Source organism: Megalops cyprinoides, chromosome 15 (assembly GCF_013368585.1).
Source record: "Megalops cyprinoides isolate fMegCyp1 chromosome 15, fMegCyp1.pri, whole genome shotgun sequence".
In the NCBI taxonomy this organism is placed as follows: domain Eukaryota; kingdom Metazoa; phylum Chordata; class Actinopteri; order Elopiformes; family Megalopidae; genus Megalops; species Megalops cyprinoides.
The window spans coordinates 22,232,501-22,247,190 of record NC_050597.1 but is presented as its reverse complement, the minus strand read 5'-3'; the positions used below and the strand labels follow the sequence as shown (position 1 = coordinate 22,247,190).

At 50.8% G+C, this 14,690-nt stretch overlaps 1 protein-coding gene across 1 annotated transcript in view; it reads left to right on the top strand.

The window, feature by feature from the left end:
- ttc7a (tetratricopeptide repeat domain 7A) overlaps window positions 1-14,690 on the top strand; it is a 68,340-nt gene that overhangs the window by 31,711 nt on the left and 21,939 nt on the right. Inside the window, exons 16-18 of the mRNA XM_036546599.1 lie at window positions 10,803-10,919; window positions 11,605-11,705; window positions 13,069-13,203. Of these exons, the coding sequence (XP_036402492.1) occupies window positions 10,803-10,919; window positions 11,605-11,705; window positions 13,069-13,203 (353 nt within the window). The remainder of the gene's footprint in view (window positions 1-10,802; window positions 10,920-11,604; window positions 11,706-13,068; window positions 13,204-14,690) is intronic.

Sequence of the window (14,690 nt, the reverse complement as noted above, 5' to 3'; positions counted from 1 at the left end):
AAGGTGCTGCACAGGGAACAGAAGGTGGCCGCTGTGTTCCAGCTCTGTCCGAATCAAAAGGGAGCGCTAATTGGGCTTCGTTCACAATAAAACAAAATAAACTAAATAAAGCAAAACGCCTTATCGCTGAAAATGAAAGAGTCGCAGCAGAAGTAATTATCTGTTTGCGGGCGGCGTGCTGGCCGGCGTAGGCGCGCCTCGAGGTGCAGCGAGGGGGGGAAGGCGTCGGTCTGGGCTGATCAGCCGGCAAACAGATGCGCCGGAGTGTGAGGCCGGTAATGAGCGGTTTTATTCATCGGCGCTGCCCTCTGGGAGAGGATGTGCACGGAGGACCCGGGCTGCAGGGCGCGTTGCTTTACTCAGCGCTGTTTTAAGCGCTGAGGGCGCGTGGGTCGGGTGCCGCATTTCTGGTGCAGCTGAAATGGGGAGTGAGAGAAGGGGGCAGGGGGGCACATGCACATGGCTGTGGAGGTTGTGTGTGTGGGGGGGGGGGTCCACGTGCTGAGGAGTGGACTGGGGAGGGAGAGAGAGAGAGAGAGAGACAGAGAGACAGAGAGAGAGAGAGGGAGAGAGAGAGAGAGATAGACAGAGAGAGAGAGAGAAAGAGGGAGAGAGAGAGAGAGTGAGAGTGAGAGAGAGAGCGAGAGAGAGAAGGGCAGAGGGAGCTGTTTGCTCTGTGTGTCAACATGAAAAGCGAACGCTCGGCTTGTTATGTTTCTGCGCGCGTGCACGTGTGTGAGCGTGTGCACGTGTGTGAGCGTGTGCACGTGTGTGAGTGTGTGCACGTGTGCATGTCTGTTTATGTGTGTGCCGTTCTAATGCGTGTGCGTGCACATCTGTGTGTGAGTGTGTATATGTGTGTATGTGTGCATGTGTGTGTGTGCATGCACACGTGTATGTGTGTTTGTGTGTGCATGTATGTATGTGTGTTGGTGTGCATGCATGTGTGTGCGTTGGTGTGCATGCATGTGTGTGCGTTGGTGTGCATGCATGTGTGTGTGTTGATGTGCATGCATGTGTGTGTGTGTGCGTGTGTGTGTGCGTGTGAATGTGTGTCTGCATTCACGCGTGTGAGTGTGTGTGTGTGTGTGTGTGTGTGTGTGTGTGTCTTGTGCCTCTCCTCGAAGATGTGTTGTGCTGACTGGAGCAGTAAGTAGGAGAGCAGAGAGTGGGCGTACAGAGCTGTCACATTACCTTACTCTGTGTTTTTCCACTCTTTCTTCCTTTTTCTTTTTTCCCTTTTGTTAAGTAAAATTTTAATCAGGCAGCGAACAGGAGAACAGGCTTCAGAGGAAAATGGGTCATGGGCAGAAGAGGAGGAGGGGGGCGAAGAAACCGCCCCTCCGATTTAAAATGCATGAGAAGAAGAAGAAAGAGGGATGAGAGACGGAGAGGGAGAGAGAGAGAGAGAGAGAGGGGATGAGAGAGGAGAGAGAAAGAGATGAGGGGGAGGGGTGAGAGAGATGTACTACAGCCTGCCTCTCTGCTGCAGAAGGAGAGAGGGAGAGAAGGAGGGAGCAGAAGAAGAAAGAGAGATCTCATGTGAGGGTGATCCCAAGGTCTCCCATTTCATCCCACCACAGGGCGCAGAATAAAAGGCTGATCAGAGCTTTGATTCTGATGGTGTGTGTGTGTGTGTGTGTGTATGTGTGGTGGGGTATGTTTGATACGGGCTTTCTCCTGAATTGCAGCGTATTTCTGTTTGATCATTGAGGATCTCAGTCCCTCACCCCCCACCCCACCTGCCCCACCTCCCCCACTTCCCCCTCAGCGGTCAATAATCCGGGTTTATGTGCAGCCTCTGAGACGCTCTGACGTGAGCGATCCCTGCCATGTACATCAATTAGAGCGGTTGATTATTAGTGCAGGAGTCGGGCTAACATGGCCCTTGACATTTACGCAGAGACCTCTCCCCCCCGGAGCAGATCAGAGCTTGCCGCAGGGAGCCCCGGGCATCGCAGTGTCCTGCCCTGGGACCCAGGGAGGGGGGAGGTGGGGGGGCTGGGGAAGGGTGCACCGCGGATGCTGTGACGCACCGCTTATCGGGACTGCCTGGCTTGGGGACAGGCTGTTCTGCAGAAAGAGAGGGAGGGAGAGGGAGTAATGCAACAGCGGGGTGTTATTTACCAGTTCTCTTTATTCCTTATTTAATCCATACCAGGATAAAGCCCCAGTGTGTGTGTGTGTGTGTGTGTGTGTGTGTTCATGCATGTATGTGTGTGTATGTCTGTGTGTGTGTGTGTGTATGTGTGTATGTGTGTGTGTGTGTGTGTGTGTGTGTGTGCATGCAGGCATGTATATGCATGCAAGTGTGTGTATGTGTCCCTGTGTATGTGCCTCTGTGTGTGTGTGTGTGTGTGTGTGTGTGTACATGCTTGTGTGTGTGCATGCATGTGTGTCCCTGTGTATGTGCCTCTGTGTGTGTGTGTGTGTGTGTGTACATGCTTGTGTGTGTGCATGCATGTGTGTCCCTGTGTGTGTGCCTCTGTGTGTGTGTGTGTGTGAGTGTGAGTGTGATTGACCCAGTCCGACCCTGCAGCTGCTCTCTCTGTTGTAGCGGCTGCCCATGGTCTCACTGAGGCTGTGTGGGGGCTGGGGGTAAGGTAGAGAGCAGGTGACAGAGAGAGGACCCCCCCCCCCCCCATTCTGTCCAGGTCAACACAGCCTCTCGCTTTCCTCCAAAGCTATGCAAAACAAATGCGTGTGTGTGTGTGTGTGTGTGTGTGTGTGTACAGTATGTGTGCGTGTTATGCGTGGACTGTGTGGTGGGGAGAGCTTTACCTGTGTCTCTGTTTCAGAGGAATGAATGCTATGGTCCAATCAGAAGTCACCACTACTTCCAGGTCGTGTCACTGCAAGCAGGCATAGTCCCACTCTCCACCACACACTCCTATGCAGCAGGCAGCCTCTCAGCATAACGAGAGGTGAACAGGCAGTGAATCCAGCCGACATCCAGCAGGAAAGAACAACATACTGCTCCTGTCCTGGGGGAGCCCTGCTCACAGCGGGCAAGTGAGTGAGCGAATGGGTGAGGGACAGAGGCTTTTCTAAGATGGTGGCAGGATGATGTTCTCAGTAGGAGTGCTACATGCAGTGCAGTAAAAGGGAGTAGCAGGAGCTCGAAGAGAGCAGGATCATGGGAGGCGGTGATCAGGTGTATTGCTGGCAGTGTTGCCGTGGTGCTCTACCGCAGCGTGGCCCTACCTGTGACTGACGGCTTCCTCCAGCTGGCTCTGAGCGAAGGGGGTGGGGATGGAAGGGGCGGGAGGGGGGGTGCATGAAAGTGCGGGACTCAGCAGAGCTGCGCAGATTTATGTGTCCAGAGCGCAGACCTGCAGTGCAGCACTGCTGACATCCACAAGCGGGGAGGGGGGACTGCACCAAACCAACCTGTGCCCCCCCCCCCCCCCCCCCCCCCAGCCTTCTGTCTATCCTCTCTGTGTCCCTCTCTCTCAAGCCCTAACCCTGACGCAGTGAGGCAGGGTAACTGCAGGCAAGGCCATAAATGCACAAACTGCAAATTGAATGTTGCTCACTTGCTGTTATCGGGCAAACGGCTCATTTATTCAGACCGTGAGTCTGGTCAGCTTACAGGGGTGTTCGCCAGTTTAAACGTTATCCTTGACTAGATGCATTGTTTGAATGAGTCTTTATTATGGAATGCAGTAATGACTCTGTTTTCAGTTTTTCTTTAGTGATTATCACAGTAGTTGATGCAGTGCACAGAGGTCGCAGGGTGTATAAAATTGATAAACTGTTGTGGTAGATCACAAGAAAGGGATAGATAGGAGTATTAGATAATTAGTTCCTAACACACATGTAAACAGTTTCAAAATGAATATTCCCACAAGCTGAGAACTTTAATAACTCAACCATAGCTACTCCTTTAATTGTCATTAGCTTACATGCTTTCCATTAATGAGAAATAGTGCACTTGATGAAATCGAGAGTTTATTGTTTTGTGTAAACCTTTGTTGAAATCATTCTCCATGGTGTACTTATAGTAATAGAGTGGTTACAAGGATGAGCATAAGTACTTTTGAGCAGATCATACCTTGACAGTCTTCAGACAGAGCTTTTGTTCCTCTGATCTAACTTACTTGCTTAGTAATGTTTTTACTCTTTTTTTACTTCCCAGTCCTTTGACCCACACAGCTGAAAAGGAGGACAGATTGTGTGACTCTGCATACATTGCTATCCGGCAACCTAACTTTACATAAATAGATGCGATGGATAAGCTTGCAGAGGAGCAGAGGATAAGAAACGAAGGGCCAATCAACAAACAGAGCCAGGAGGAGACTCTGCCAAACCTTGCTCTACTGATCCTTAAGCATTGCCCATCAGATGTCACAACAGTGACCTTCCATTCATGCTGCCGAGGGCGCTCCCCTTTCCCAGCATGCTCCACTCTGAAAAGTCTGCCAGAGAGATGTAATTGCTTTTCAATGAGGGGAGGGAAGGGCCTTGTATCGGGTCATCGCTGTTCATTTTCGGTGTTTAGGAGACCCAGAGTTCTGTTCTTTGAAGCCCCTGAGGCAGGTGTGAGGTGTTCGATATTTCCAATGCAAATGAAGCCTTGGATGCCGCTTTTAAATAATCCATTCTCTGTATTAGGCTCCAGACCGTATTCATCTCATGAAAGCATCCTGTGCCACCGTTCTTGACAGGTATATCCTCGGCTCGGCCTCCCTTGGCACGAGTTGTCATCACGGTGTCAGCTGACACAGTCTCCAGTACCTAACACCCCCCCACCCCACACCCCCTGCGCCCATATCCCCCCCCACGGGAATCTGTAACAAGCTGTATTTCACCATCTGCGTTTCCCCGGAGACAGGCCTTCTCGTTGCGCTATTGATCCGAGTGAGCGGGGCAATCGGTGCTGATTCCAGCGCACTGCCACAGAGAGAGGGACAGAGAGAGGGGAGGGGCGGGGGGAGAGAAAAAATAATTGGAGGACCCTTCAGGTTGGAGGGAACGGCCATCAGCTTCAGGGCTGCGGCTGTCTCTCTCTCTCTCTCTCGCTGCTCTCCGCAGTGACTGACGGCCCCTGACAGGCCTGCTCCTCTAAGGGGCTCGTTTTGATCCGGGAGCCTCTCGTCACACTCACAGCACTCGCTCAGGCATGCGGAGTGAATAGGGGCGGGAGGATGCACGCGCTTGCGTGCGTGTGAGCGTCGTACTGCGCGTATGAAAGGAAGAGAGAAAGAAAAAAAAGAAATACCTTCAGATAGATCTAATTGCTTTCTCTTCAGTCACTTAAATTTAAAGGAAGAAAAGTGGAAGTCAAGTATGTTTCTCCACCAGAACAGTATCACCTTGTTCACGTCAAATTCTGTGTTTTCACATTGTGAATACTCATGATGAATGCAATCAGTCTAACAATGGACTAATTATAGTAATGCATTTATACACCTCCCAGTGTTGAGCACCTTTCATGCGCCAACATGTAGCACCCATCATGAAGCAGCACAGCAGCCATTTTACACCACACATCAGCTGAGGTGGAGAGGAAGGTATGTATTCAGTAAGTTAAACTTGGGGGGGGGGGTGGGGGGGTGTTGGTGGTCAGATTTAGAATGCCAAATTGAGAATTTCTGCTAGGCATCAGATTCATACAAGATACATGCAAATGAAGTAACTGTTGGTGGATGTGCTTCCCAGTATGATCTCAAGAGGCAGTGTTCTACAGCATTCATTACCTGTGCATAAACCTATTCATTACCATTACAAACATTGTACAACTTTCAGGAAGCAAATGTTAGAGTGAATTGTAGGGATTTCTTTCCAGGTGCTAGTAGTCATTGCTAGTAGTTATTTGTAGTAGATCTAGTTATTTGAAAACTAAAGCCTCAGCCATCCTGTATAAGAGCCTAGAAATGGTTACTGAATAATTGGTTGTTTTGCATTTCACTCTGTTGCATATTTCTGGTGTCTGAATCAAAAGATGCTTGTGAAAGTGTTGGCGATAAATTAGCAGGGGAAGATAATTGCAAGCTGTTCACTGTCCCCAGTATATTCTCACACATGTAGAAGGCATGCTTTCCATCACACACAGCATATGAGTGCTGGGAGTCAGGCTGCGTCTTGGCCACGTTTGTTAAACACGGAGCTCTGTCTCTGGTCCTCTGCTGATCCCTGACTGTGGTTGTCATAGAAACTGTTGGAGACCTGATACCTCACATTCCAGTGCTACTGGTCCTGATGTCCAGGGACTAAAGGTCAGGACACACAGAGCAGAGGGTCAGACACACACACACACACACACACACACACACACACACACACACACACATGAACACACCTGAGCCGACCCAGACAATAAACACTCACATATACACACTCTTGCACTTTTTGCCTACACATTGAAATGTATAGACACACACTCACTCATACACATGCGCACACACACACACACAGAGCCCCCCTAGTGAACAGTTGGTCTGTCAGCTTTGGCTGTTTAGCTCTGTGTATCCCTCACTGGGATTGTCAGTTAACTGATCAGCAGCGTGTAGAGCCTGTGGTCTGGAGGGCGGATTGTCCCTGGCCCCATCAATAGTGTTTTCCGCAAAGAGCTGCAAAACAGATTGACCTCACACTTCCGCTGAAGGGTGTGGACCCTCAGCTTTTTCATTTAACGCGGTTATCTTGATGCGTATGCTGAGTTCTCATATTGGGTCATAATCACCGACTTGGTCATGTGGTCATGGTCATGGTCAAAATGGTCATGACTTCCATTTTGGACAGCCATCCCTGGGCACCTCCTATGTTTCACACCCCGTTATCACAGGTGCATCAGCATGCATGGGCAGCAGGCGGGCACGTGCCTCACATCCAGCGAAAAGCAAGCAGGAGGGAGTGGAGCGCGCTGTAATCTGACCCCACCTCTTTCTGTTACCCAAACATCCTGTACCGATCACAGATACCGTTAGGATCCTTCTCATAAACTCCGCCCTAATTAGCAGTGCATTAGCGCAGATGAGGTATCCCTTCCTGCCTGTGGCCGGAGCCTGGAAGGAGGCGGGAGTACACACATTTGCACACGCCCTGCATGTGTACAGAGCTCATACACGCACACACATGCACTCGTGTTTGCAAACATGCTCACTCTCGAACATGCATGTGCTGACGCGCGCTCGCATACTGCACCTGACGAGAAGGAGAGAGGGATCTATGTGACGTTATATCACAGTGGCCTTGTACCTGAGGGTTTGCTATGCAGTAAGTATTGTAAGTCTTTTTTTCACCTGAACTGACCCATACAGCAGCACAGAACAGAAAGAACATAGCAGCACATAGCAGCACACAACAGCATACAAAAGGACATAGCAGCACACAAAAAGGGACCCCTCTTTCCTCATCAATTGCTTTTTGCTGGAGGTCAGGACTGTGCAGGTCTGCATGTCTGTGTGCATCTCCATCACTGAGGCCAATGCGATGCACATCTCGATGCACTGCCAACGATCCGATACATTAAAGATATATACGAAGCAACTACTAATGCGATACGATACGATTCACCCCTATTGTGATGCAGTGTGATTCGGCACACAATGACATCACAACACAATGATGTGATGCAAAAGAATATGATGCTATGCAATTCGATATGGTACAGATAGTTTGATTTTAATTCTCTGGTTACTCGTGCTGCCTGTGTACTTTATAGCAGCACGGCACATTTTGCAAATTGCATGCGTCTTGTCAAATTGTCTGTCTCTCTTGAAAAATCCGAAGTGCCGCCAAACATTTGATTTGTAGCAATTTGGTGGACCGTGTAGCTCTTCCTCTTCCATGATAATCTGTGACTCGCCCGGCCACGCCTCCAACTCACGCCAGACTTTGCTGGGAGACTCGACGAGAATTGGCCATTGACAGCAGTGTAGATGAGAGAGCGCACCTGAGAAACAGTTTAGAGAGGAGGAATCAATCTAAATATAAAATTATTGGTCACAAATTATTGGTCACATTTCTAAATAATAATGGCATAGGGCATAGGGCCTCTACTAATAATTATATATAAATAAATCGGATTTTACCGATGCAAAGATGTTAGAAACGATGCATCCCGAGTTCATCCCAAATTGTATCTGGTGCACACTTTTTTAATCGGGGTAATCGCATCGTGAACTTTTATTGCCGGTGCACTGATGCGAATCGATGAATCTTACCATCCCTACTGCATATCCATCCCCCAAGAAGGCGAGGCACTTGAGCTCTCCTGGGATCTGGCTGAGAAAGGCGGGGATTTGGGCATGAAGGAGCGCTGTATCCATCACACAGGCGAGCACTATAACCTGCGCCATCGACGGAATGTGTTTCAGAGCTAATGAGCCTGCTGGAGCCTGACGGAAGAGAGGCCCATGCAACACGCTGACGAGCCAATGATGTATTTCCTTTCAGTCATGTTCCCTTTAAGATTATGTTAAAATGAAAGATATAACGTACCAAGTAGGGTGCTGTCAGAGCAGACTAGTACTGCAACCATAGCAAAAGAATGACAACCCATGGATGAGTACTGACTCATCCGGCAGGCAGGTTTGTCAGATGGGATTGAATGTTTGCTCAGACAGAATTCCTAATCAAAGATAGAAGCAGCTCTGACTCTAACCTGTCAGAAGTTCGCTTCCTGTGGGAGCGTTTGGTCAGGGCTGCCAGGCTACGCGGGGCAGAATGGCTGTGCACAACCGAGGCGCAGGGCCGTCAACGGCGTCGTAGCTGTGGGAGCTCGCCGGCAAGCTAGCCACAGAGCCACTCCTCTGTCCTGGGATCAGTGGCGACGCCCCTGGAGGGCCTCACATGGGGTCATGTGGCCCCAACTGCTCTGAGAGGCGAGGGGGACGTGCGGGGGGCGGGCTTGCCGCCGCGTCCCCCTCCGTATCGGAACACAGCGGGCTCTGATTGAGTTAGAGGCTGTAACCCCCGGGGGTGGTGTTAGCGGGGCGCTCTGGGGCGATTAGCCCTGTTGTCACCGTGTGAGTTATGAGGCTGCTTTTCCCCGCTCAACAAATTAGCCTCGCGAGCCAATCTGGGCTCTTTATTTAGGGCGACAAACACTATTAGGCAACTTGAAAGTGCCCTCGGATGCAGTCAGGGTTTCCGATGCTGCCGCTCGCCATGGCAACAGCCGGGCTGCCGTGGAGACGGATGTTCTGGGCGTTCTATTTAAAGAGACAGTGCTCCCTGCGTCAGCGGCGGGGCTGTCCCCACTGCATTGTTGCTCTGTGTGCATGGATTTTCACGTCTGAGTGCTTGTCATTCAGTCTCACAAATGAAGAGATAAGTAAAAAAAATGCCTCATGAGTTCATCTCCCATCAAAAGCAGTCTCTTCAATCGTGTTCCTCTGTGTTGACAGCCATGGGAGATGGTTGGCTTCTGTGACACGGAAGGAAGGCCCAACCCATACAGCCAGAGCCTAGATTAGCTGTAGTCAGGCTCTTACAGGCCTCTGACCTGTAAGAGCCCAATCTCCTCACACTTGCCCAAGAACCCCTCCCCCTCCTGCCCTGACCCTTCTGCCCTCCCACCCTCACAGTACCCTGACCGACACCCCTCCCCATTGCCAAATATCATGACTGTCTGTAGTACCTGTTTCCCCCTCACCAAATCAGCTCTTGATCCTGCTTGTGTGTGTGTGTGTGTGTGTGTGTGTGTGTGTGAGACACACACCCTTACCCTCCTCACCAAGTGCGCTTGTAGCCCTCTGTGTTTGGGTGTGTTTCGGGGCTCTTTGTTTGAGGTATGTGAAAAGACATTGATATTTTCAAGCCTCTTCAGAAGATATATTTGAAATAAAATCCACTTTTTTTCAGAGAAACCAAACTGTAGTACAGTGGGTTTGATGTGAGCGGGTTGAGTGTGTAGAACAGTTGCCCCGGAGACAGCAGGCCCATGTACCATGCACGGTGGTATCAGCTCTAGCAGCTGGTCTGCCCGGGGCGAGGTAGCTACTGTCTCAGCACAGCAAGGAGGGGGGGCTGAGCACTTGCCAGGGATGTGAAAGTGGAAGGTGGAAGCCCTCATGAAAGATGAATGAGGTGGTGCTGCCTTGGCCTCTGTCCTTGAAATGGGAGGACTTCTTTCATTGCAGACAGGTCATATCGGCGCACGTGCCTCGACGCCACGGTTTGAGTCTATCCACTGTCCCCAGCTCCACAGCAACTGCGACCAGGCGGCTGCTCCTTGGGGTTTTGAGTAAACGCTGAAAGTGAGACTGGTGACCTTAGAGTGGAGTCCTTCCCATAGGAGCACCAGTGCTGCGTTTTTATTGGTGCGCTCTCACTGCAAGTCATTGATCCCAAAGGTTACATAGCGTCACCCTGACGTCAGAGGTCGTGGTAGTTACGCCACAGTGCTTTGTGCATTGGCGGTATCTGCCGGTCTCTTGTGAAGTGATGTTGAGCCATGGGGTCATGACCTCTGACCTCTGGCCTCTGACCTCTATCTCTGTTCAAAGGAGCATTCTACCTCACAAGTTAACAGACACCCCGGAGGTAATGGATTCATGGCTTGAAAGGAATGGACATGGTCAGACCACTGGAGCCTGATGCTTGTGTGTGTGTGAGTGTGTGTGTGTCTGTGTGAAAAAGAGCATGTGCTTTGCATTAACCGTATGTGCATTAATGCGTTCCTTCCTTAAATTTGAATGTCATTAGTTATCAGGTATTTATCTCACATTGTCTGAGAAGGATAGTGGAAAGGGAGCTGATGTACAGCGTTTAGCAGGCCATACCTACCATGTCGGCTATGCTGTGAAACCGTATCCGGTCTCTAACCCCCTCCCCACCCTCCTTCCTTCACGCAGCCTTCTGTTCACCAAGGCGAAGCTGGAGGAGGTGCTGCACGGGCCAGCGACAGCTCTGCGCACCTGTGAGGACATGCTGCAGCTGTGGCAGACTCACTACGACTGCACACGCAGCAGGTGAGACAGACAGGTGTGGCACCACACACATACCTGAACGGAGCGTCATTGCAGTTGTCATTTTTCAGAATCACGTCTCTGTGTTTTGCTCAATGATTGATTTGATTGATATGCTAATTCATTAATTTGAGGTGCGTATTTGTGTGTGTCTTTGTGTCTCACTGTGTGTGTGTGTGTTTTTGTGCTGCATGCTTGAGACTGATTGCTTTGTAGGTGAGGTGTATTAGAGGGCTGGTGAGAGGTTTATGAGCAGGACTCTGTGACGGTTAATCATGTTATTGTGGGCCAGTATTGGTATGTTGCAGATGACTTACCCCCCTGCTCCAGTTTAGGCCAGTGTACATGTTTCAGCGTGCTTCTGTATGTATGTATGTGCCTGTTCCAGAATGTGCCTGCGTGTGTATTTCGGTGTTTTATTCCCCCCCCCCGTGCTCCTGTAGGCTTCCACCCGGAGCAGGGTCACTGGGCCAGGGGCTGATCGTATCAGAGTTACAGGAAGCTGCAGCAGGGCTGGGCTGGGCGGAGCCAGGGAAAGGGAGCCGAGGTGTGAGTGACAGTGCAGCTAGGAGAGAGCCAAAGAAAGATCTAGTCAGGGTTAGAGCCGGGGTCCTCTGTGTGTGTGTGTGTGTGGGGTGGTTTGGATTGGATACTCACCTGTAAGTGTGTGTGTGTGTGTGTGTTTCAGCGAGGCAGACGAGAGCAGCAGTCTGCCCGAGCCAGCCCCACTCAGCCGCAAACCCAGTGGCATTCACCTCACCCTCCCTGACTTCCAGGATGCAGAGAATGGTGGGTAACCAGAGTGACATGCGTACGAGCACGCGCACTCACACACACACACAAACACACACACACACACATACAAACTCATACAGAGACAGTGGCACAACAATCCACACACACACACACACATATATGCACACACACACAAACGCACACAAACAGTGACACACAGTTCTCCACATGTACATGAGTACTTGCACGTACACACACATAAACACTCCATCACACCCCAACTCCCCCCCCACACATGCGTACAGTAAATCTTGCTATATCTCACACAGGCTGACAGCACATGGATTTGGCATTGATTCAAAGCTGATCATCTCAAATAAGCTTAGAAATGTGGATTATTTCGGGGAGGGCTAGGTGGAGGTTTGCTGGGAAAGACGTGGCCCGGCTTAAGGCTGTTCAGACCAGTAATGTGGGGTTAAGTGAAAGGCATGCGCTCATGGGTGAGAGCGCCGTCTGCGCGCGGGCCCGGCTGGGCGGGGCCCTCCTGAGTCCCGTGAGCAGGTGGACAGATTTTTGGGAGGCACAAGAGCCCCTGGAGCGTGGGAGGGTCCTGCGTGCTTGTCTGTGGGGCTCCAGTCGGACAGGGTGCCAAACGTGCCCCCCCTTAAACCCCCCCAACCCCCCCACACCCCTCCTTCGGCAGATATATGGGACGGGACCCTCCCACCCCGCTGTGCTCCTCTTTCTCCTGCCGGTGCCTGACATCACATTGCTGGGATTCTTGGAGAGGGGCGGGTGCAGACAGGACGCTTTTAGCTGTGCCCCTCTCACTATGGAGGAGGAAAGGGCCGCGCGTGAGGAAGCATTAAATGGCTGACATTTCAGGGACCTGGCCCAGCTGCTGCCGCACTGCCACACAGGTCCATATTTCACGTCAGGCCCCCTACCCCCATGCCACTGTCCCCGCCCTGGCCCCGAGCCCTGCCGCTCTGTCACCTGTCACAGCCATGGCACTCATTGTGCCCCCCTGCTGGCTGTGGCAACCTCCCATCTGGAGGTTAACAGGACTACTGCAGGTCACCCCTCACACCCTTCTGTCCACCACTGTACTCTCCTTAGTCCCTTACCCTGTACTTTACTCTATACCATCTGCCCCCTATTTTATACCTTCTGTCACACACCCTGTGCCCTCTGGCCACCACACAATACTCCTTTGTCACCTACCTCCTCTACCCTGTATCTTTTTTACCCACCACACCGGTAGGTGGCTCTTTTGTGTTGCTGACAGGAGGGGGGGGGGACTGAACACGGAAAGCAGATCTTTCCATAAGCCAACTGAAACTTGTGAGGTTTAGTGTGTGTGTGTGTGTGTGTATTTGTACATTTCACATTTTCACCATGGCTTGTTTTGCTGCAGGGTCCCAGAGTGCTGCCTCTGTTGCTGCCTCCCGTCTGGAGCAGGCCATGTCAGAGGTGTCGGCCATCAGCTCTGCCCACAGACAAGGTCCTGCCCATGTCTGGACAATACTGGAGCGCATTTGGCTGCAAGCAGGTAGGGGACCAATCACAGGCTCTGAGACATTTAGGACTGTGCCTCCTCAGCCAATCAAATACATGAATCTCATGCCTTAATGGGCTATTCTCATTGAGTTCAGTCAGGTATATACCTGAGCAGCAGCCCATGGTGAAAATACACCAACTGCAAATTTCTATACATTTCTTAATTGTGCATATAACACAAGTTATTTAACATTGGTTTGAACAATGTTATGGTATTATCACTTGAAACCAGGTTGCTATTGCTTCTGATCTATGATCTGACCATATAGAGTAGTGCTTAAGTTTGAAGAGTCTGCTTGAAGTCCAGTCATAACTGTTAAGTTGCCGTGTATGTAAGTGAAAGTGTTATAAGTCAGCCTGAACAGTGATTCAGATCCCTTTTGCAAGTGGTCTGTTTCCAGCATTCATGTTGAGACTACTCCGGTGGTGACTCATCAAAATCTCAGTGTGAAGGTTTCAGTGTTGCTATTCTCATCCAGATAACCTGCCGCCCAAAAGCAGGGGCTAACTGAGCAAACGCAGCGGTGAGAGCGTTGGTGTTGTTTTTTTCACCCAGCTGCATCGGTGGCGAGGAGGATATGTGTTGCTTTTGACCTGTGGTCCAGCAGCGGTGACTCACCTGAGAGCTCAGCGGTGAGGTCATCCCTGTTGTTATCGTTACGTTTGGCCCGAGATTTGGTGACTAACCGAGGACGCGGGGCCTCATGCTCTCCATGATTCCGTAACAGAATCTGTGACTGAGTCATAGCCAGCTGAGGACAGACACCAAGCTGCACTGTGTACGTGTGTGTCTGTGTGTGTCTGTTTTAGAGACAGAGGGACTCTGTGGCAGACAGAGAGGCAGACAGAGGATCCTGCAGCGAGTGTGTGTGTGCGTGTGTGTGTGTCTTTCTGTCTGCATCAGAGAGAATGAATCAGAGAGAGACAGACAGAGACCTGCAGCGAGTGTGTGTGCGTGTGCGTGTGTGTGTGTGTGTGTGTGTGTGTGTTAGTGAGAGAGGGATGGTGAGGGAGATGCTGTGAATGCTAGCAGATTAACACTGGGCTGTAGCAGAGGGACAGTTGATGTGGCATGGATCAGATGTCCCCAGCTCTCCTGTCACCTCTGCGGTGAGAGTCAGGTTACTGAGCCCTTCTCTGTACACACTCACCAAACAGGGAGCAGCACAGGTGCAAAAGTGTGTGTGCGTGTGTGCGTATGTGTTTGTGTGTGTGTCCGACTTTCTGTTGAAGATCTTTGGATCCATGGTAAAGTTTATATTTACATGCATGTGCTGATATATGTTTTTTAAACTGAGATATGATTAATTCATAAATTTGACATGAGTGTTCCACCCCTCCTGAATCAGCGACAGTGGTATTTCAGTGTGCTTGGTGCACATGCTGATTCACTGTGACCCCCCCCCCGCCCCCCCACTCTCTGGAACACATTAACACAAATCACCCCCCCCCCCCCCAACCAGTATCAGCTGAAACAAA